Genomic DNA, 23,389 nt, shown 5'->3' on the forward strand with positions numbered 1-23,389 from the left:
GTTTTCTTGGACTGTCCTTAGCTCTTTTTTAGACATCCCCATTCCTGCTAACCAAGCATTAACTCACTGCTTCTTCCCAGAATGCTGAGCTAGGCAGCTTGTCTCATTTGGGATTCAGGTCTTTCTTCCTTAGGCTGGCCTGGCAGCTGGGTCTGAGCCCAGAGCGTAAACTTGAAAAATTCTCTGATAACAAGAGGAAGGTCTTCCTACCTCCATTTTGCAAGGAAGACACCTTCATTGTCCTTGTTTTCATTATAAAGTATATCTGCTGAAATCCCTCAAAATGGTATACAATAATTTCCATTTTTAAAAGAAATTTGACCCATATGCCCTAAAGTGATCATGAAATCTTACTCCATGTCATTCTCTGTGTGTGTGTGTGTTGTTATGACTTCAAAGCTTTCCTAAGCTTTGCAACCAATTAACATTTTCATTTGTCTTTTTCTCCCTTCCCCTCCCTTTAGCAACATGGACAGAGGCAGTAAGGAGTTTGACCAATCCTGAGGATTATGTGTCCAGCTCCCCATGGCGAGGATTTGGTCTTTGAGCTCATTTTAAATCATTAAGTCTTTGAAACATTCATAATTAAAGTCCGAGGAATTTTCTAGTTAAGCTGGAGACAGTTCGTAATCATTTATCTGAGCCCAGAAAAAAAAGTTACAGGCAAATCAGGGCTTCTTTCAGCCCTGACCTGAGCTAAACCTAAGATCAATGGTTCTCAAGGCTTGGCCTTCCAGATTTTTTGGACTTCAGAACATTGCTTTCAAGTCAACGTGATCACGACTAATGAATAATGGGTTCTGTGGGTCAAAATATCTGAGCATCAAAGTTTGAGAACTTATTGCATGCAATTGCATCAAATGTCTCTCTTATTCCACATCCTATTGAAGAATGCCAGAAGACAAATAATATTCCATCCCATGACTCACACACATATATGTGATGCAACAATATTTCATATGTTATTCAAACAATTCTACTCTAGTACTTACCACTTAGACCAAGGCAATCTGGAACTGCTGTTTGTTCAGTTTTGCAAAGAAGAGACTCTCTGTACACTCTTTCAATATAGGATTTCCCAAACTAGGGAAGAATTCCCAATTCAAGGCAGCTAACCATAAACACAACATGACGCAAACTAAAAAATAATGTTGGCAGGGGGTTAGACTGGATGGCCCATGAGATCTCTTCCAACTCTATGATTCTATGATTTTATGTAAGCATTTTTTAAAAAGAGTATATATACGGCCAGTGTGTGGTTGTCATGCTTTGGCTCCTGCCTGCAAGCAGCTGGATCCAGGCACACGTGTTTGATCTCTTTCCTTTTCCTCATCAGTTAAGCCTGTCTTTATTTGTCTTCATTTGCTTTGAATGGCTGTATTTCAATATGAATATCAATTCACTACTGAGTTGATCGGTATGGTATAGTATGGGAGAGAGAGAGCCTGCAAGCCAGTGTGGGTATCATACTTTGAGAAGCATACTGACAAATTAAAGTGTGTCTAGAGAAAGTGACCAGCATAGTCAGAGGTTTGGAAGCCAAGCCCTGTCAAGAGCAGCTTTGAGAGCTGTGTATGTTTAGACTGGAGACGGGAGGCCTGAGAAGGGCATGATATGGATGTTTAAAAATCTGAAAGGATGTCATATTGAGGAGGGGTCTAGCTTGTTTTTGCAGGAAAAGAGATTACACTTAAACTTTAGGAAGAACTTCCTAATGGTAAAATGTATTTAACAGTGAAATATGCTGTCTCAGAGTGTGCTGCAGTTTCTTCCTTTGGGGTTTTTTAAACAGAGGCTGTTGGGAGTGTTTGATTGTGTGTTCCTGCATGACAGAATGGGGTTGGACTAGATGGTCCTTGTGGTCTCTTCCAGCTCTCTTATTCTAAACAGGCTGAAGAAACAACAATGGCTGATGCAAATAACCATAAGCCTTTTCAAGGACTTGAAGAATTCAGTTGTACTTTTTGGAAGACAATGCCCAGAATCCCCTACTCCAGATTCATAACTCAAAGCTCTGGGTTGTTGTAATCACATGGATATCTCCATAAAATTCTTAATGCCAGTTTATAAATCCAAACAATTTCAGATGGTGAAATAAGTTAGGTAGCTATATCAAGGAACCAGATTCCCAGTTAACTGGCATCTACCAACCCCCGTGGGTGTTCATTATCTGAGAGTCTACTGTGTAGAATAATAATAATAATAATAATAATAATAATAATAATAACAGAATCAGAGAATTACAAGGGCCATGCAGTTCAACCACCTGCCACACAGAAAGACACAATCAAAGTACCCTGACAGATGACCATCCAGCCTCAGCTTAAAAACCCTCAGAGAAGAAGACTCCACCACTCTCCCAGGCAGCATATTTCACTGCTGAACAGCTCTTCATCAGGAGGTTCTTCCTAATGTTTAGGTTGAATCTCTTTTCCTGTAGTTTTAATCCATCACTCCATGTCCTAATCTCCAGAGCAGCAAGGAACAAGCTTCCCCCCTCCTCAATGAGACATCTTTTCAAATATTGAAACATGGCTCTCATGTCCCCTCTCAGGCTCCTTTTCACCAAGCTAAACATACCCAGCTCCCTTCAGCTGTTCCTCATAGGGCTTGGCTCCCAGACCTTTGATCAATTTGGTTGCCCTTCTCTGGATACATTCCATTTTATAACACAATGTTATTCCAGGTGAGGTTGACCAAAGCAGAACAGAGTAGGGCTAGGATAGGCATGGGCAAACTTGGGCCCTCCAGGTGTTTTGGACTACAACTCCCACCATTCCGAACAGCCAGCTGTTAAGAATGGTGGGAGTTGAAGTCCAAAACACCTGGATGCCCCAAATTTGCCCATGCCTGAGCTAAGACTTTCCTTGACACTAGATTCCTATTGATGCAGCCTAAAATTGCATTGGCTTTTTTAGCTGCCACATCCCACTGTTGGCTCGTGTTCAGCTTGGGGTTTCTGAAGATGTTGTCCACATCCTGGATAAAGATGCTGAATAGTGACATCACACTGTGGTGGAAGCTCCTGCCTTGGAATCTTTTAAACAGAGGCTGGATGGCCATCTCTCGAGGATGCTTTGATTGTACTTTTCCTGCATGGCAGAGGTTGAACTAGATGGCCTATATGGTCTTTTACAATTCTTATTATTCTATTATTCTGGAAGGCAATGTGTGGCATGGAAGGCAATGTGTGCCTGTCCTGGTTTGGGACCTTGATGTTGAAGCACTGGGCCCTTTTGGGTGGTGGCCCAAATAGCAAAGGATGTTCTTGGTGGTGGCCTCCTGGCTTTGGAATGCTCTCCCTAAAGAAATCAGACAGGCACCCTTTCTAGCTAACTTTAGGGAAGAATTAAAAACCTGGATGTGGAAGCTGGCTTACAAAAATGGTTGACTACTTTTTATTATGATGGTGGTCTTTTAGCCTTATTAATACCTATTGGTTTTTAACAGGTTTGCCTCCACGGTTCAATATGTTTTATACTCAGTATAATTTTAACCAGTGTATTTATTTATTGTGATATCATTTTTTAATTTTTTTGTTTATGATTAAAAGTAAAGGTTTAAGTCTAGTCATGTCTGACTCTGGGGTGTGGTGTTCATTTCCATTTATAAGCTGAAGAGCCAGGGTTGTCCATAGATGCCTCCAAGGTCATGTGGCCGGCATGACTACATGGAGCATTGTTACCTTCCCGCTAGAGTGGTACCTATTGATTTACTCACATTTGCATGTTTCCAAACTGCTAGGTTGGTAGAAGTTGGGGCTAACCACAAGTCAGCAAGTTCAGAAGCTCAGCTGTTTTACCTGCTGCACCTGAACTCTTATGATTGTTGGTTATATATTATATCTTGCCTTTTTGGTTTCTGCTTATGTATGTAATGTGACTTGATTCTGTTGTAAGCCATCCCAAGTCCTTGTGAAGACAGGGTGAGATATAAAAAACGTTTATTATTATATTATTATTATTTTGTGGCACCATACTGACCACTTCTCTCCAGGATAAGGAGGGTCATAATAACTACAATAACAATCACAACATGAGTACACATAACTCACAGAAGGCAAGTTCTTGATAAATATGTTGAATAGCACTGGCCACTTCTCTCTAGGTCACTTCTCTCTAAGCCAAGGAGGGTCATAATAACAACAATAACAATCACAACATGAGTACACATAACTCTTGGAAGGCAAGTCCTTGATAAATATGTTGAATAGCACTGGCCACTTCTATCTAGGCTAAGGAGGGTAACAACAACAACAACAACAACAACAACAACAACAACATGAGTACACATAAGGCATGGAAGACAAGTCCTCAATAAAGATGTTGAATGGCACTGGGCCCTTTTGTGGTACCACACTAGCCACTTCACTCCAGGACAAGGAGGATAATAATAACAACAATAACAACAACAACAACACAAGGAGGGAGGAAGCTTGTTTTCTGGTGCCCTGGAGACTAGGATGCGGAGCAATGGATTCAAACTACAGGAAAGGAGATTCCACCTGAACATGAGGAAGAACTTCCTGACTGTAAGAGCTGTTCAGCAGTGGAACTCTGTGCCCTGGAGTGTGGTGGAGGCTCCTTCTTTGGAGGCTTTTAAGCAGAGGCTGGATGGCCATCTGTCAGGGGTGCTTTGAATGCAATTTTCCTGCTACTTGGAAGGGGGTTGGACTGAATAGCCCACAAGGTCTCTTCCAATTCAATGATTCTATGATTCTATGAGTACACATAAGGCATGGAAGGCAAGTCCTGCATAAAGATGTTGAATAGCACTGGGTCCTTTTGCGGCACCACATTGGCCACTTCTCTCTAGGATGAGGAGGGTTATAATAACAACAATAAGAATAACGACACAAGTACACATAACACATGGAAGGCAAGTCCTGGATAAAGATGTTGAGTAGCACTGGGCCCTTTTGCGGCACCACATTGGCTACTTCTCTCCAGGACAAGGAGGGTAATAATAACAACAATAACAATAATGACATGAGTACACATAACACATGGAAGGCAAGTCCTGGATAAAGAATAACATATAAAACAGTTCTGTATTTAAGCAAAACAATATATATGTTGGGCTGAGAGGGGTAAATTGTAGGGGTGATGAGGAAATATGATGTACATACTCAGTTATATTAGTTTTATCATATCTTACCTTATTTATTTACTGTATTGTTGTAAGTGTCTTATTTTAACTTACTACATAGAGTGCAATCAAGTCTTATCAAGTCTTGTTGTTTTGTTTGATATTGTGATATGGCCTAAGGGTTAATCAATAAAATTACTACTACTACTACTACTACTCCTGGATAAAAATGTTGGATAGCACTGGGCCCTTTTGTGGCACTATGCTAGCCACTTCTGTCCAGGATGAGGAGGGTAATACTAAAAACAATAACAATAACAAAATGAAGGTAATAACCACAACAATAACAATAACAATATCATGCATGGAAGGCAGGACCTGGATCAAGATGTTGAATAGCACGGGGGCCTTTTGTGGCACCACACTGGCCACTTTTTCCTAGGATGAGGAGGGCCATAATAGCAACAATAACAATAGGAACATGACTACACATATCACATTATTGAATAGCACAGGGCTCTTTTGTGGCACCACACTAGCCACTTCTGTCCGGGATGAGGAGGGTAACAACAACAACAACATCAACAACAACAACAACAACAATGTGAGTACACATAATGCATGGTAAAGCAAGTCCTGGATAAAGATGTTGAATAGCACAGGGCCCTTTTGTGGCACCACATTGGCCACTTCTCTCCAGGATTAGGAGGGTAATAACAAAAGTAACAATAACAACAGTACATGAGTACACATATCACATTATTGAATAGCACTGGGCCCTTTTGCGGCACCAGACTGGCCACTTCTTCCTAGGATGAGGAGAGTCATAATAACAATAACCACAACAACAACAATAATAATATAATGCATGGAAAGTAAGTCCTGGATCAAGAAGTTGAAAAGCAAGGAGCCCTTTTGTGGTACCACACTGGGCACTTCTTCCTAGGATGAGGAGGGTCATAATAACAATAACCACAACAATAACAATAACAATAACAATATAATGCATGGAAAGTAAGTCCTGGATCAAGAAGTTGAATAGCACGGGGCCCTTTTGTGGCACCACATTGGGCACTTCTTCCTAGGATGAGGAGGGCCATAATAACAATAATAACAATAACAACATGAGTACACATAATGCATGGAAGGCAAGTCCTGGATCACGATGTTGAATGGCACTGGGACCTTTTGCGGCACCACACTGGCCACTTCTCTCCAGGATGGATGGTAATAATAACAACAATAACAATAACAACATGATTACACATAATGCATGGTAAGGCAAGTCCTGGAACAAGATGCTGAATAGCAGGGGGCCCTTTTGTGGCACCATACTGGTCACTTCTTCCTAGGATGGGGAAGGTCATAATAACAATAACCACAACAATAACAATAACAATACATGGAAAGTAAGTCCTGGATCAAGAAGTTGAATAGCACGGGGCCCTTTTGTAGCACCACACTGGGCACTTCTTCCTAGGATGAGGAGGGTCATAATAATAATAACCACAACAATAACAATAATACTATAATGCATGGAAAGTAAGTCCTGGATCAAGATGTTGAATAGCACGGGGCCCTTTTGTGGCACCACACTGGGCACTTCTTCCTAGGATGAGGAGGGTCATAATAATAATAACCACAACAATAACAATAATACTATAATGCATGGAAAGTAAGTCCTGGATCAAGTAGTTGAATAGCATGGGGACCTTTTGTGGCACCACACTGGCCACTTCTCTCCAGGATGGAGAGTAATAATAACAACAATAACAATAACAACATGAGTACACATAATGAATGGAAGGGAAGTCCTGGATCAAGATGTTGAATGGCAGAGGGCTCTTTTGTGGCACCATACTGTCCACTTCTTCCTAGGATGAGGAGGGCCATAATAACAATAACCACAACAATAACAATAATAATATAATGCATGGAAAGTAAGTCCTGGATCAAGAAGTTGAATAGCACGGGGCCCTTTTGTGGCACCATATTGGCCACTTCTTCCTAGGATGAGGAGAGTCATAATAACAATAATAACAATAACAATATGAGTACACATAATGCATGGAAGGCAAGTCCTGGATCAAGATGTTGAATGGCACTGGGACCTTTTGTGGCACCACATTGGCCACTTCTCTCCAGGATGAGGAGGGTAATAACAACAGTAACAATAACAATAGTAACATATCACATTATTGAATAGCACTTGGCCCTTTTGTGGCACCATACTTGCCACTTCTTTCTAGGATGAGGAGGGTCATAATAACAACAATAACATAACAACATGAGTACACATAATGCATGGTAAGGCAAGTCCTGGAACAAGATGTTGAATAGCACTGGGACCTTTTGCGGCACCACACTGGCCACTTCTCTGCATGATGGAGGGTAATAATAACAACAATAACAATAACAACATGAGTACACATAATGCATGGATCAAGATGCTGAATAGGAGGGGGGCCTGTTGTGGCGCCTCACTGGGCACTTCTTCCTAGGATGAGGAGGGTCATAATAACAATAACCACAACAATAACAATAATACTATAATGCATGGAAAGTAAGTCCTGGATCAAGAAGTTGAATAGCATGGGGCCCTTTTGCGGCACCACACTGGGCACTTCTTCCTAGGATGAGGAGGGTCATAATAACAATAACAACAATAACAACATGAGTACACATAATGCATGGAAGGCAAGTCCTGGATAAAGATGTTGAATAGCATGGGGCCCTTTTGTGGCACCACATTGGCCACTTGTCTCCAGGATGAGGAGGGTAATAACAACAGTAACAATAACAATAGTAACATGAGTACACATATCACATTATTGAATAGCAGGGGGCCCTTTTGTGGCGCCACACTGGCCACTTCTTCCTAGGATGAGGAGGGTCATGATAACAATACCAGTAGGGACAAGGGAGGGCCGGGCAGGCGTGCTGGTCCTACCTGCCAGCAGCTGCATCCAGGCGCAGATCTTGTAGACCGTGGCGGTGTTGCAGAAGAAGAAGAGGGCGAAGCAGGTGATGCAGCCCAGGATCAGCACCATGGAGAGCAGCACGAAGAAGGAGGCGGCCTTGAAGGCGCCCGAGGGGATGCTGCGGAAGTCGGCGAAGGAGCCGCGGCACGTGAACTCCTTGAGGCTGCCCTCGTTGCCCACGCAGTAGTGGAAGAGGCCGAAGTAGCCCGGCTTGGGCGTGCTGACGCTGTCGCCGATCCAGTAGGGCTGAATGAAGACCACCACGTTGATGATGGCGAAGCAGATGGTGAAGATGGCCCAGAGCACGCCGATGGCCCGCGAGTTCCGCATGTAGTTGTCATGGTACAGCTTGGAGGCCTCCTGGGAGGGCAGCATCCTGGCGGGAGAGGCGGGGAGGGCCCCGAGGGGGGCCGGAGGGACGGACGGAGGGAGGGACGGAGGGCCTCCTCCTCCTCCTCCTCCTCCTCTGCCTCTCCGCCTCACCAAGCCATGAGGCACCGAGAGGTAGATGGTCCCCGACAGTTGTTACAACAACACCTCGTTCCCCTTGGTTTCCTTCAGGCTCCTCTTTGCAGCTCCGGCCGCGACTCCATCTTGGCCAACCTGGCTTGCTTCTCTGGCTCGCCTCAGCAGCGCACGCGCACGCGCACGAGGGAGGGAAGGAAGGAGAGCGCGCGCCCGCTATCCCGGTACGTTGGAACGCCGAGCGCGAGGACAAGGGAGGGGCGGGGTAGGTCTTAAAGAGCGCGCGGGAGAACACACACACACACAGAGAGAGAGAGCATGGGAAAGAGCCAATAGGGGAAAGGATGGGAAAAGGAGAGAGAGAGAGAGAGAGGATGGGAACGCGCATGCGCCAAGGCGAGCGGGTCAAGAAGGAGAAAGCAAAGGGAGCCGGCAGGCCGGTACGCATGTGCAATAAGGGCAAGGGGATTTCTCCTCACTTACCTACCTACACATCGCCTTTCCTCAGTGACACTGTGAAGAAAGGGAATTAACAAAATTATTATTATAATAATAATCATAGAATCAAAGAGTTGGAAAAGACTTCATGGGCCATCCAGTCCAACCCCCTGCCAAGAAGCAGGAATATTGCATTCAAATCACCCCTGACAGATGGCCATCCAGCCTCTGCTTAAAAGCTTCCAAAGAAGGAGCCTCCACCACACTCCAGGGCAGAGAGTTCCACTGCTGAACGGCTCTCACAGTCAGGAAGTTCTTCCTCGTGTTCAGATGGAATCTCCTCTCTTGTAGTTTGAAGCCATTGTTCCGCGTCCTAGTCTCCAGGGAAGCAGAAAACAAGCTTTCTCCCTCCTCCCTGTGGCTTCCTCTCACATATTTATTCATGGCTATCATATCTCCTCTCTGCCTTCTCTTCTTCAGGCTAAACATGCCCAGCTCCTTAAGCCGCTCCTCATAGGGCTTGTTCTCCAGACCCTTGATCATTTTAGTCACCCTCCTCTGGACACATTCCAACTTGTCAATATCTCTCTTGAATTGTGATGCCCAGAATTGGACACAATATTCCAGGTGTGGTCTAACCAAAGCGGAATAGAGGGGTAGCATTCCTTCCCTAGATCTAGACACTATGCTCCAAAATCCCATTGGCTTTTTTTGCCACCACATCACATTGTTGGCTCATGTTTAACTCCAATATCTTTTTCACACATACTGCTCTCGAGCCAGGCGTCCCCCATTCTGTATCTTTGCATTTCATTTTTTAATTGCAAACCATAAAATGCAATCAGTCCAAAGCCTATAAATATTTGAGCATTCTACAGTTGGACAATATCAAGCATGGGCATGTGAAAAATGTGGTCAGCAAAGAATATATACAAAGAGCCAGAAAGGTTTTAAAGAGCAAATTAAATGGCAGAAATACGATCAAGGCTATCAACACCTGGGCCATCCCCAGCATTAGATACACTGTTGGGATTGTGAACTGGACACAAGCAGAGCTGGATGACCTGGACAGAAAAACAAGAAAACAGGTGACAATCTACTACTCATTAAACCCACGCAGTGATGTCGACAGACTTTACCTGCCCAGAAAATAAGGAGGAAGAAAGAGGGCTTCTGCAAGTGAAACAAATGGTAGAAGAAGAGAAACATGCGCTGGCAGATTATGTGAAAGGCAGTCAAGAACCAAAATTGAGGGAAGTAAACAGTAGAAAACTGCTTCAAGTGTAAAAGACAAAGAGCGAATACCGTAAAAACACAATCCAGAGCAGAAGAGAAAATTGGCAAATAAAGGCTCTCCATGGACAGTTACTGGGGGAAATTGAGAGCCAAATTGATAAAGAAAAAACATGGCTGTGGCTCACAAATGGAACTCTGAAAAAGGAGACGGAGGGCCGGATTCTGGCCGCCCAAGAACAAGCCATTAGAACCAATGCCATCAAAGCCAGAATGGAAAAGTCGATGACAGATCACAAATGTAGACTATGCAAGGAAGCAGATGAAACAATAGATCACATCCTCAGCTGCTGCAAGAAGATTGCGCAGACAGACTACAAGCAGAGGCATAACACTGTTGCTCAGATGATTCATTGGAACTTGTGCCACAAATACTATCTGTGTGCGACAGAGAACTGGTGGGATCACAAGGCGGAAAAAGTTACAGAAAATGAACACATCAAATTCCTCTAGGACTTCTGAATTCAGACTGACAGAGTTTTGAAGCACAATACTCCTGACCTCACGATCATGTTAAAAAACAAAGTATGGATTGTTGATGTTGCAATCCCAGGTGACAGAAGGATTGAAGAGAAACAACTGGAAAAGCTGACACGATATGAGGATTTAAAGATCAAACTGCAAAGACTCTGGCACAAGCCAATCAAGGTGGTCCCAGTGGTGACTGGCACACTGGGTGCAGACCCTACTCAGATATGCATTTATTACTCACCGATACATCACACAGTCCTAGACACAGGAAGTGTCCAATGTATGATCCAATACAACAGCCAGCAGACTGATCTTGTTTGCTGTGTACTCATCTTGTTGTGTTTCAAATAATAATAATAATAATAATAATAATAATAATAACAATAATAATAATTGCTTACATGATTTGAAGATTTAAAGATCGAACTGCAAAGACTCTGGCACAAGCCAGTCAAGGTGGTCCCAGTGGTAATCAGCATACTGGGTGCAGTGCTAAAGACCTTGGCCTGTACTTAAACACAATCAGCGGTGACAAAATTACCATCTGTCATCTCCAAAAAGCCACCCTACTTGGATCTGCAGGCATTGTTCGCCAATACATCACACAGTCCTAGATACTTGGGAAGTGTCAGAGGTGTATTCAAATACAAAAGCCAGCATAGTGATCTTCTTTGCTGTGTACTAATCTTGTTATATATCTAATAATAATAAATCAAACACTTATGTCACTTATGATAAATTAGATATAAAATTAAAATATGTGTGAGGGAGGGAAATAATAATAATAATAAATTGAAAATAATAAATAAAAATGTGTGTAAAAGTGGGGAATAAAAATAATAAAAATATGTGGGAATTAATAATAATCATAGAATCATAGAGTTGGAAGAGACGTCATGGGCCATCCAGTCCAACCCCCTGCCAAGAAGCAGGAAAATCATATTCAAAGCACCCCCAACAGATGACCATTCAGTCTCTGCTTGAAAGCCTCCAAAGAAGGAGCCTCCACCACACTCCGGGGAACAGAGTTCCACTGCTGAAAAGCTCTCACAGTCAGGAAGTTCTTACATCCACACCATTCCTTGCATCTACCCAGCTTGTAAAAATAATAATAATGTGTGTGTGTGTGTGTGGGGGGGGGGGGGGGATAATAATAATAATGTGATGAAAGGAAATAAGAAATGAGAAACAAGAAATAAAAATGTGTGAAGTAGGGGTATGACAGGAAAAATAAATAATAAAGAAAATGGTGGAGGGGAATGAATAATTATGAATGTGAAGGAGGTGAATATAAAATAAAAGTGAGTGAAAAAATACAAAATATGTGTGAGGGAGGGAAATAAAAATAATCATAAATGAAAAATAATAAATAAAAATATGTGTGAGGGAAGGGAATGAAAAAATGAAAAATAAATAAAAATATGAGTGTGGTGGAGGAGAATAAAAACTTAAAATGAATAAACATAACAAGTAAAAAATAAGTCTATGGAGAGGGAAATATACAAATATAATGGCTCAATGTTGTTGAATCCTAGAAGTTATAGTTTGGTGAAGTGCCAGCACTCTTTGGCTGGTAAAGCTAAAGACTTTGTAAAACAATAACTTCTATGATTCCATAGCATTTAGCTATGGCAGTTGACATCTCTGGCCCATCCTCTGTTTGGATATCAGCCAGCACGCCGACACCTTAAATCAAGAAATAGTTTTCTAAGATCTACAGAGATACTTGCAGGAACACCTTAGCAAGCAAGAGTCCAAAAGTGGCAGGCTAAAACTTGGAACCTGAATCAGTGGCTGATACCAAATGAGAAACTCTCTCCTGGGCACAAAGAAGATTGGGTGACTTGGAAGGTGCTGAACAGACTGTGCTCTGGCACCACGAGAAAGGGGACTACAAAGTGGACTACATAGAAAAGGGACTACAAAGTGGGGCCCACGACATGCAAGGGTGGAGAAGAGCAAAACCACAGACCACCTATTACAATGCAGTCTCAATGCAGTCTCAACTCTACCACCTGCACAATGGAGGACATTCTTATAGCAACACTAGAGGCACTCCATACCAAGGAAATTTAGTATAAAGCCAAGTTTTTAAACATTGGGTTTTTAAAAATACATTACAACTGTACCCTCGGTTCACTTCTTATACAATAAAAAAGCCATGGCGGTTAAAGTGGTTTCAAACTGTATTAATTTTACAGTATAGACTACAGTGAGAGTAAGGTAATAATCCAGTGGGTTTCCATGGCCAAGCAGGAAATTAAACCCTATTATCTAGACTCATTGTTGAAGATTCAAATCACTACACCACCCAAATGATTCAAAATACAATAAACTTAAAGGGTCCATTACCATTTCCACTTCCATGCCATAATACTTCTAAAATGAAATTTGGGTTTTAAACACCATTGTTTGGGAGTCCAACTCCCAGAAGTCCTACTCACCTTGTCCAATGGTGAAGAATTCTCAGAGCTGAAGCCCAAAACACCTGGAGGGCCACAAGTTTGGCACCTCTGATTTAGGTCCCTTCCAGACAGGCCCTTTATCTCAGGATCTGATCCTAGGTTTTCTATTTATCCCAGATTATCTGGCAGTGAAGACTCATATAATCCAATTTAATGCAGAGGAAGGATCAGTAGTATTTGGCGAGCTCCATTGACAATTTAAACCAAAGTCTTGACACAAATTTTAAAGGAATCAATCCTCCAAACAAGTTGCAGTCTCTTAAGCAGATCTTTTGAAGTTCAGACAAAATCCAGAACAGACTTGACACTTGCTGGATTTCACCACATTTCTTGTGGGGTTTCCACCCATAGATAGTCCATAAGACTAAATTGTCATCCCAGTGAATCTCTGCTTCCTGAAAGGAATGAAATTGGCACGTGGAACAATGAGCTTCATAACCACATTCAGGATCATGTCTCTGTCACATCAGGGACAGCTTGGTAGGATTTACAGGGGACAGTTTTTACTGAGTTAAAAGAAGCATTGATCATGAGAGCACAGGAGAGGACCTCCTCACTGCTTGTTTCCAGGCTTTCTTACTCCCTCCTTTGGGATATTTCCTTTTTGTCCTTCTGGCAGCAAGTGAGTATTTTCCTGTGCCAACAGGTAATTGACTACAATAGACTTTTAATGGTATACTTTCTTGCTGGTTTTTATATTCTGTCTTTCAATGAATGTTTAAGTGGTTTTAATTCTATAGATTGCTCACTTAAATTTAAAATATCATATATATGTTTGTGTGTGTGTATTATTTTTTTCATGTCAACCATTCTGAGTCACAACACAAAGGAATAAGTAATCATTAACGTTCCGTCATGCTTTTCTTGTGAACTTCTTGAAGGCAATTGTCAGGCCACTGCTACTTAGTGATTTGGAGTGGCTTCCAGGTAAATGAGGAGGCCAACTGGCTCCAGGTTTATTGAGTGAACTATCCAAGGTGCTGAACTCATTTAAAGATGGGTTCAATGTCTTGAAGCACTTCTTTAGCTGAGAAAGGGAATTAGCTCCAGGCTTTCACTTGATGTTTAGATGAGCTATCCAAGGTGCTGAACCTATTTGTGGGACTAAAGCATTGGTGTCAAACCTGTGGCCCTCCAGGCGTTTTGGACTTCAGGTCCCAAAATCCCTGGTCATTGAAGAAGCTGCCTGGGACTTCTAGGAGTTGGAGTCTGGGGTCCCTTCCAGACAGCCCTATATCTCAGAATATCAAGGCAAAAAAATCCCACAATATCTGCTTTGAACTGAATTATCCGAGTCCACACTGCCATACATTCCAGTTCAAAGAAAATGTGGGATTTTCTGCCTTGATATTCTGGGATATAGGGCTGTGTGGAAGGGCCCCTGGAACATCTGGAGGTCCACAAGTTTGACACCTCTGGACTAGAGGGTTTTTTTTAGCTCTTTGGATAGCTGTCTGGTATTCAAAACCGCAGTTGTGTGCATATATGTCTAAAAATAAGTCATAGGACAGGCGTCTGATATCTATCAGGTCAGTCCATTGATCCATTTAGTTAGCATTTGACAGGGAATCTTTCACATTAATGCTAAGAACTGGGACCTCCTGCATACAAAGTGAGGGTTCTGCCTGTGAGCTACAGCTCCTATTCCAATTCTCATCAGGGCTGGCTCTGGCATGAGACAGAGTGAAATGTCTGCTTCAGTTCCAAATTGCCAGTTATTAATTAATCATTATTGCATTGCTACAAAAATGGAAAGACACGCTCTGCTACAAGGGCCAGAACAAATGGTTCCATCTTTGAATTTTAGGAGATGGGCAACTTCAGGCAGCTAAATGCCTTCAGTGACTCTGATTGTTGTTGTGGAGTGCCTTAAATTTCCAACCTACATGACTCTAAGGCAACCTATCATAGGGTTTTCTCAGCACATTTTGTTCAGAAGATGTTTGCCATTGCCTTCCTCTGAGGCAGAGAGAGAGTCACTAATGCAACATTATGCTGTGAGTTTCACAATGCTTATTTTAACTTGTTTGTTGGGCATGTCCTTCTGTAAGCTGACCCGAGTCCCTTCAGAGAGATGGAGGTGGGGTATAAAAATGTTGTTGTTGTTGTTGTTAGAAACACAACAAGATGAGTCCACAGCAGACACTCTGCTGACTGTTGTAATGGATCACACGTCAGACACTTCCCAAGTGTCTAGGATTGTGTGATGTATCAGCTGGCAATCTTGTCAGTGCCAATTATGTTTAAGTACAGGCCAAGGTCTTTAGGCACTGCACCCAGTGTGCTGATCACCACTGGGACCAACTTGACTGGCTTGTGCCAGAGTCTTTTCAGTTCTATCTTTAAATCTTCAAATCATGTAAGCTATTATTATTATTATTATTATTATTATTTGAAACACAACAAGATGAATCCACAGCAAACAAGATCACTCTGCTGGCTATTGTATTGGATCATACATTGGACACTTCCTGTGTCTAGGACTGTTTGATGTATCGGTGAGTAATACATGCATATCTGAGTAGGGTCTGCACCCAGTGTGCCAGTCACCACTGGGACCACCTTGATTGGCTTGTGCCAGAGTCTTTGCAGTTTGATCTTTAAATCCTCATATCGTGTCAGCTTTTCCAGTTGTTTCTCTTCAATCCTTCTGTCACCTGGGATTGCAACATCAACAATCCATACTTTGTTTTTTAACATGATCGTGAGGTCAGGAGTATTGTGCTTCAAAACTCTGTCAGTCTGAATTCGGAAGTCCCAGAGTAGCTTGACGTGTTCATTTTCTGTAACTTTTCCCGGCTTGTGATTCCACCAGTTCTTTGTTGCAGACATTATTATTAATATTATTATTATTATTATTATTATTATTATTATTATTATTATTATTGGTTGAGCAAGGATTCAAGCCCTGGTCATCAGAGCTGTGGTCCATTATGCTATCCTGAAATCACTTTAAATTCTGCAGTAATTTCACACAGTTCTGACTAAGCCACCATAGGATTGTACTTGCATTGGACTTTCTGCCAGACTTTATAATGCTATTCTTGTTCTAGTGTCCCTTTTTTGAAAGAAAAGAAGAAAAAGATAAATTTAATCTTTGCATTAGCCATTTCTATCTCCTGTTCTGAGAGGGAAAGATAAGATGATTCAGGATTAACATATGTACACAAGAAAGGGAAGAAAAAGCTATTTAATGTATTAATCAATTATGATTTTTTATCCGACTTTCCCAAGGAAAAAGAATTGCCTCCCAAAGTGGCTTGCAGCAATTAGAATTCAATACACCAGGCAGCCTGCAGACTCTGTACATAACTGGGGGAAAGAAACAGGCCCTGCCCTCAGGCTTACAGACTGAATGACAATATAAATAAGGGAAAGGGCATAGGAATAAAAAGGCAAAGCAAAAGGAGAGAGCAGTTTGACAAAGCCAAAATAAAGAGGCCAGTTGTCAAGTTACACAACCTTGGTATCCCACCCTTTCTCCAAGGGTTTCACAGTGGTTTATTAGGTCCACACCTACATCTTCATTTTGCATTTTAATTTCACAATATCTGGGAGGTTTGTTAGACTGAGACCTCCTCCAGGCTGGCCTGAAACTTTGAGATTTGGCACAAGTTGTACCGTATTAATTGAGATTCTTAAAAATCCATATGATGGACTTTCTGTCCATGTTTATTTCTCATGAATTTCCAGAAATAGTGATAACAGGAACAGGAAATAGTGATAACAGGAAATAGTGATAACAGAAATAATAAGTGACCCCCATCCCCCCCCCCCATCCTGGTGAGATAGATGGGGCTGTCTTAAGTAATATCTGGCCCCACACATCAGGTGGGACACACACTGGACCTTGTTTTCGTTGTGGACGGTTTGACAGTCAGAGTGGAAGAGCAAAATATTCTTCCATTGTCATGGTCTGACCACCATCTGATCTGCTTAAGATTAGCCGTGTCCTCTAACCTCTGCAGGGGTGGTGGACCCATTAAGATGGTCCGCCCAAGGAGCCTTATGGATCCAGAAGGACTCCTGAGGTCTCTTGGGGATCTTCCTGTCCTGGAGACTGATGATCCTGTCGACACCTTGGTTGATCGCTATAATAGCAAGTTGACTGGGGCGATTGACACAAACGCTCCCCAACGTCCCCTCTCATTGCGTAGAGTCTCACCGACTCCTTGGTTTACCGAGGAGCTGGCTGTGATGAAGCGCACAAGGAGGGGTCTAGAGTGCACCTGGAGGAAATATTGTGACGTATCTGACCAAGCACAGGCTAAAGCCGCTATTAAGGCTTATTCTGTAACTTTGTGAGCAGCCAAGAAAGCATTCTCGACTGCTCGCATAGCAGCAAATGGTCTGCAGCAAATAGGCCATTGGAGTTGTTCCAAGTTGTTGGGTAGCTCCTCTGGCCTCCCAAAGTTGGGGGGTTTCCTGATGACTTGGCAACTCGGTGCAGTGATTTTGTGCACTGTTTTGTGGGCAAAATTGCTCAGATACTTCTTGAGCTGAACTCCAGTTTAAACGCAGTGCCAGATGAGGTAACCGAGGCACCTGTCTGTTCAATCTTATGGGATTCTTTCCGTCTTGTTCTTCCTGATGACGTGGAGGGGATCCTTAGGACTGTGAGAGCGACCACTTGCGCTCTGGATCCTTGCCCTCCCTGGCTAATTAACCTATCTTGAATATCTCGTGGGTCCTTCTTACCTGCCATTCCAAGTATTAATTTTCTTCTGATTTCTTGACTAAAGTCTCCATTGTGATTCTTTACTATAACAAGGTATGGAAAATATTTAACCATTTAAATGTCTTCCTTGTCTACATTAAAGTATTGTACAGTAGGACCTTGGTGGGACCACTGGAAAATACTGGAAGAAAACTGTGGCTTGATTTCAGGATTACTCATGGATACGAAATCTGTGTTGCCCAAATTCCATTATATTGAATAATAAAAAGATGTAAAACCAAGATTTCTTTTTGGATTTTTGAAAATATATACCAAGCCATAGATAGTGAAATTCATGGATGTGTTAGGCAATCCCTCATAGCTCAAGGATGATGGTCCTCCAAGTGTAGTGTCTTGGCGGTGGGCCCATAGGTGGCTGTGGAGCCCTATTCTTGATCCACATGTTCTCCTGCTGTGAGGACATCGGTTTCCAGGTGGAAGGCGGTCCCAGTCAGGGCTGGCATGATGTGCCTTCCTCTTGGCATGTTTCCCCTTTTGCCCTCCATTCATGCCTCTTTAGATTTTGCAGCACTGCTGGCCACAGCTGACCTCCAGTTAGAGCACTCAAGGGCCAGGGCTTTCCAGTTCTTGGTGTCTATGCTACGGTTTTTAAGGTTGGTTTTAAGCCCATCTTCAAATCTCTTTTCCTGTCCACCAACATTACATTTTCCATTTTTGAGTTGGGAGTATATTAACTGCTTTGAGAGATGATCAGGCATTCGGACAACATGGTCAGTAGTGGAGTTGATGGCATAGAAGCATCACTTCAATACTGGTGGTCTCTGCTTCTTCTAGCACACCGACATTTGTCCAACTGTCTTCCCAAGAGATTTGCAGGATTTGTAGAATCCATGGATATGGAGGGCCAACTGTAAATAATCTCTGGTCATTATTTTTGTTTCCTTGATGCCCAGCTGTAAGCCTTCTTTTCCACTGCCTTTCTTGGATTTATTCAATAGTCATTCCAAGTCTTTGCTATTTTCTGCTAGCCGTATGGTGTCATTTGCATATCTTAAATTTTTCATATTCCTTTCTCCAATTTTCATGTCTCTTTCCTTCACATCTAACACAGCTTGATAAATGAGCATAATCAAATGCAGCCTTGCCTGACCTCCTTGCCAACTGGAAACTGTGCTGTTTCTCGACGTTCTGTCCTGATGGGGGCCTGTTGCCATGAGGCCATGCTTAGAAGGCATGAAATCCAGAAACAGAACAAGCTATGCCTATTGAAAGACTACACAGAAAAAATGACAGTCCTACAGCCTCCAGTGAGCATGAATGATGAACGTTGATTCTCATGTATTCCTAGTTCAAGGCAGGCTGTTCTGTCCTTGATGCAACTTCTCCATGATCCTTCATTCTAAACACAGAGGATTCTTCCTCTTGCTGCTGCAGTCCCAGGGCATCTGGCCAGCTGTGCCATTAGGCCGAGTGGTGCATTTGTTCTGATGGCAGATCCTGGCAGTATTGGAGAAGATTGCCAGATCCCTGTCCTGCAGTTTCAGTCTTCAGGTATGGAGGTGTAAGACAATTAGTAGGTGTGGTTTGGAAGAAAGGTTCAGCTGCCAGGCCAGTTTCTTTCTGTGTATGAAAAGTGAGGGGATGCAATCTTGTTCTTTCTATCAGGCAGTTCTGTGTTATTTCTTTAGAGAACCAGGGAAGCCAGCTCCCTTACGCCTCTTGTTCTCTTGTCATTGAATAGGAACATGGAGTCTGCTTGGACTGCAAGAAGATCAAACCAGTACATCCTCCAGGAAATAAAGCCCGACTGCTCATTGGAGGGAAAGATATTAGAGGCAAAGATGAAGTACTTTGGTCACATCATGAGAAGACAGGAAAGCTTGGAGAAGAGAATGATGCTGGGGGAAATGGAAGGAAGAGGGGCCCACCAAAGGCGAGATGGAAGTTGGCATCCTTGAAGTGACTGGTTTGACCTTGAAGGAGCTGGGGGTGGAGACAGCCAACAGGGAGCTCTGGCTCTCTGAGGTCACGAAAAGTCAGAAATGAATGAACAAGAAAAAAAAGAGGTCTTTTCAGCATCGGGTATTTAGTTGGCAAATCCATTGCCATTAGTCAGAACCAAATACAGCTCAAAGTCTCACCTGTGAGTTGAATAGGGGAGAAGATAAAATGCAATGAAGTGGGATGGCTGAATAGGGATTTGTATTCTGGTTTCCAAAGTTGTAGTCTAATGCTCAAATCACTACACAAAATACTCCTCCGTCAAAACATGGGGTAGCAGCAGCTATACTTATACTGAGAGAATGCTGTATCAGTTACTTAAAGACAGGGGTGTAAATACAGATAGGACAATATAAGGATTCTCCCCTGCAATAAGATTTTCCTTCAGTCCTCTCATCTCTAGACTGCAGCAACTTAAAACTTCCATCAAACATTTAGACATTTTGACAACTATTAGACATGCTGACTAGGGAACTCTGGGAGTTGAAGCTCAAAAAAAGCAGCTTTACAAAACCCTTGAGCCCAGAAATATGCAGAAGTGAAAAACCAAAATCAACCCAAATACAACATTCCCCCCTCCCAAGTACCCCAAAGAATGTTGAGTGATTTCAGCTCCACAGCAACTCCAGGTTTGAAAGCCTGGTGTGTTAAGGTCCCCAAAGGACTGAATAAGGCACAGACAAGATGAAGGCAAAGAACAGAGGTGTTTATTCACCTTGGCCAAGTGTGGATGTCAGCAGAGTTTGCGCTCCAAAAACTGACATAATTCAGTGCAAACATACAGAAATATTTATAGCACTCTGACAGTAGTTTGAAACAAAGGACTTTGCTGCCCTGGTTGCTGGTTGGTCCAGATTGTGGCCGACTAGAATCTACACGCTGGTTGGCAGGGATGTTGTTGTTGCTGATTGGTTTGGAGAGACTCTTAATAAATTGCTATTGCTCAGTTTGAAGAGTTGTGACCATTGCTTGTTCTGCCTCTCATGACTGTGGGAAGGGAAATAATGTGGGTGGATTTGAAACAATGGGTGCTAATGATGATAGTTTCTGGGTTGTTGTAGGTTTTTTGGGGCTATATGGCCATGGTCTAGAGGCATTCTCTCCTGACGTTTCGCCTGCATCTATGGCAAGCATCCTCAGAGGTAGTGAAGTTCTACCTCTGAGGATGCTTGCCATAGATGCAGGCGAAACGTCAGGAGAGAATGCCTCTAGACCATGGCCATATAGCCCAAAAACACCCCTACAACAACCCAGTGATTCCGGCCATGAAAGCCTTCAACAATATGATGATAGTTTCTCTGGCCTGAGTGAGGACAATTATCCATGGTGGTGAAACAATGGGTAACAATGGGTGTTAACCAGCCTGAATGGGTTCCCTGGAGAAGAATAGAGGCAGGATATTGGGCAACTCCCATAACCTTTGGTTTGGTTCCATTGTTCGGTGTGCAGAAGAATTATCAAGGGTTTATGCCTGCTGCATGAAGGGGTAATTGGGTTTTTCTATGTTCCCCCCAATGAATGCTTGTGAAACTTCACAATTTTACAATGAATGTAGGAGGACTGGTCAAAATGCCACTAAAGTGCACAAGCTTTTGGGATGTCCATAATTCTTTTGTAAGCTAAGAGGCACCAAACAAAGCAAAGTTTTAGGCAAAGTAACAGAAGAGCTCTCGAATATGATCTGAGGCTTTGGCAATGAATTCAACACTTTAAACCTAGCCTGAATACTGAGATCTCCAGACTGAATGCTGAACCACTGGTGGGTGTTTTGTAAGTGCCTGAACAGACCTAGCAACTCTTTCTGGGACAGGAAAGCACTGACAGACCCAGTTCTAAAAACTAAACTTGGAGCTGTGAACATGATAGTAGGAGTCAATACATATTTTGAATACCCGGTGTTTTCAGGTCATATCTGTTTCTTACTTTGGGGAAAAAGCATAGGTTTCTGAGTCAATCTCAAGCAAAAATACAAAAAACCATAACCATGTGTTTATTGTGTGTGTGTGTGTGTGTGTGTGTGTGTGTGCCTTTAAGACTTAGGAAAGGAATATTCAGAGGTGGTTTGTCAGCTCCTTCCTTTGAAATACAGCCTACGACACTTAGCATTTCTCGGTAGTTTTCCCATCCAAGTACTAACCAGGACTGACCTTGCTTAGGATCCAAGATCAGAAGGGATCTAGTGCCTTTAGGTGAATTGGGCCTTCATATTGTATTTATTATTTAATGTGGAAAAGGAAAGTAGAAAATCAGGGAGGGAGATAATGATTAAACTGTTTGTCTGATGTATAGTATGCTGACTATTCTTTTCCAATCTATATTGTGTCTTCAGCAGAATCGCTTTTTTATACGCAGAAATACACAACAACATTTTGTTTTATTACCAAAATGAACAATCAAACCTAATAAAAACACAAGGAAAAACAATAGTAATAATCAGCACCATAACACTGGATTCTCAATCATTTCATTGTGCCAAACTCAATAATTCTATAATGATTTACAATTAGCCATTAGTCATAATTCATTTATTCAGTGTAGTATTCCATATATTATTTGCCTAAACTAGTTTAACTCCACTTTCCAAGTTGATGCAAATAACTTCAAGAAGTCAAAGCATATCTCTTGTATATACTCGAGTATAAGCCCAGATTTTCAGTACATTTTTAATGCTGAAAAAGGCCCCCTTGGCTTATACTTGAGAGACGGTCCTGGCGGGAAGGTGTGGAGCTGAAAGAAGCCCTTTGCGGCACGGCAACTCAGCTGGATCTCTTTACCGAGAGAGGAGGAGAGGAAGGCGTGCGGGCTCTCCTCTTGGCACAGCAACCCAGCTGGATTGCTGTGCCGAGAGAAGAAGACAAGCGGTAAGCCTCAATTAATGTAATTTTATTGGTATCTATATTTATTTTGAAATTAACCAGTAGCTGCTGCATTTCCCACCCTAGGCTTATACTCGAGTCACTCATAAAAACACTGAAAAACACAGCAGAAGAGACTTAAAAAGCCAAAACAAAAAACAAAAAAACATTACAACGTGTTGATAAGATGTTGATAAGCCTAAATGTGTCCAGAGGAGGGCAACTAAAATGAAAGGTCTGGAGAACAAGACCGATGAGGAGTGGTTTAAAGAGCTGGGCATGTTTAACTTGAAGAAGAGAAGGCTGAGAGGAGACATGATGAGGACCATGTATAAATATGTGAGGGGAAGTCATGGGGAGACGGGAGTAAGCTTGTTTTCTGCTGCCCTGGAGACTAGGATGTGGAACAATGGCTTCAAACTACAAGAAAGGAAATTCCACCTGAACATTAGGAAGAACTTCCTGACTGTGAGAGCTGTTCAGCAGTGGAACTCTCTGCCCCGGAGTGTGGTGGAGGCTCCTTTTTTGGAAACTTTTAAACAGAGGCTGGATGGCATCTGTCGGGGGTGATTTGAATGCAATTTTCCTGCTTCTTGGCAGAGGGTTGGACTGGATGGCCCATGAGGTCTCTTCCAACTCTATGATTCTATACAT

At 42.5% G+C, this 23,389-nt stretch overlaps 1 protein-coding gene and 1 long non-coding RNA gene across 2 annotated transcripts in view; one reads left to right on the forward strand and one right to left on the reverse strand.

The window, feature by feature from the left end:
* LHFPL4 (LHFPL tetraspan subfamily member 4) overlaps nucleotides 1-8,717 on the reverse strand; it is a 93,128-nt gene extending 84,411 nt beyond the window's left edge. Inside the window, exon 1 of the mRNA XM_060766545.2 lies at nucleotides 8,039-8,717. Coding sequence (XP_060622528.1) covers nucleotides 8,039-8,444 — 406 coding nt within the window. The 5' untranslated portion in view covers nucleotides 8,445-8,717. The remainder of the gene's footprint in view (nucleotides 1-8,038) is intronic.
* LOC137096024 (uncharacterized) lies at nucleotides 8,677-20,833 on the forward strand. The gene is made up of 2 exons (XR_010909136.1): nucleotides 8,677-8,758; nucleotides 19,621-20,833. It is a non-coding gene; the product is annotated as an uncharacterized lncRNA (long non-coding RNA).
* Nucleotides 20,834-23,389: the final 2,556 nt, after the last annotated feature.

The sequence above is a fragment of the Anolis sagrei genome, chromosome 2 (genome assembly GCF_037176765.1).
Source record: "Anolis sagrei isolate rAnoSag1 chromosome 2, rAnoSag1.mat, whole genome shotgun sequence".
In the NCBI taxonomy this organism is placed as follows: Eukaryota; Metazoa; Chordata; class Lepidosauria; order Squamata; family Dactyloidae; genus Anolis; species Anolis sagrei.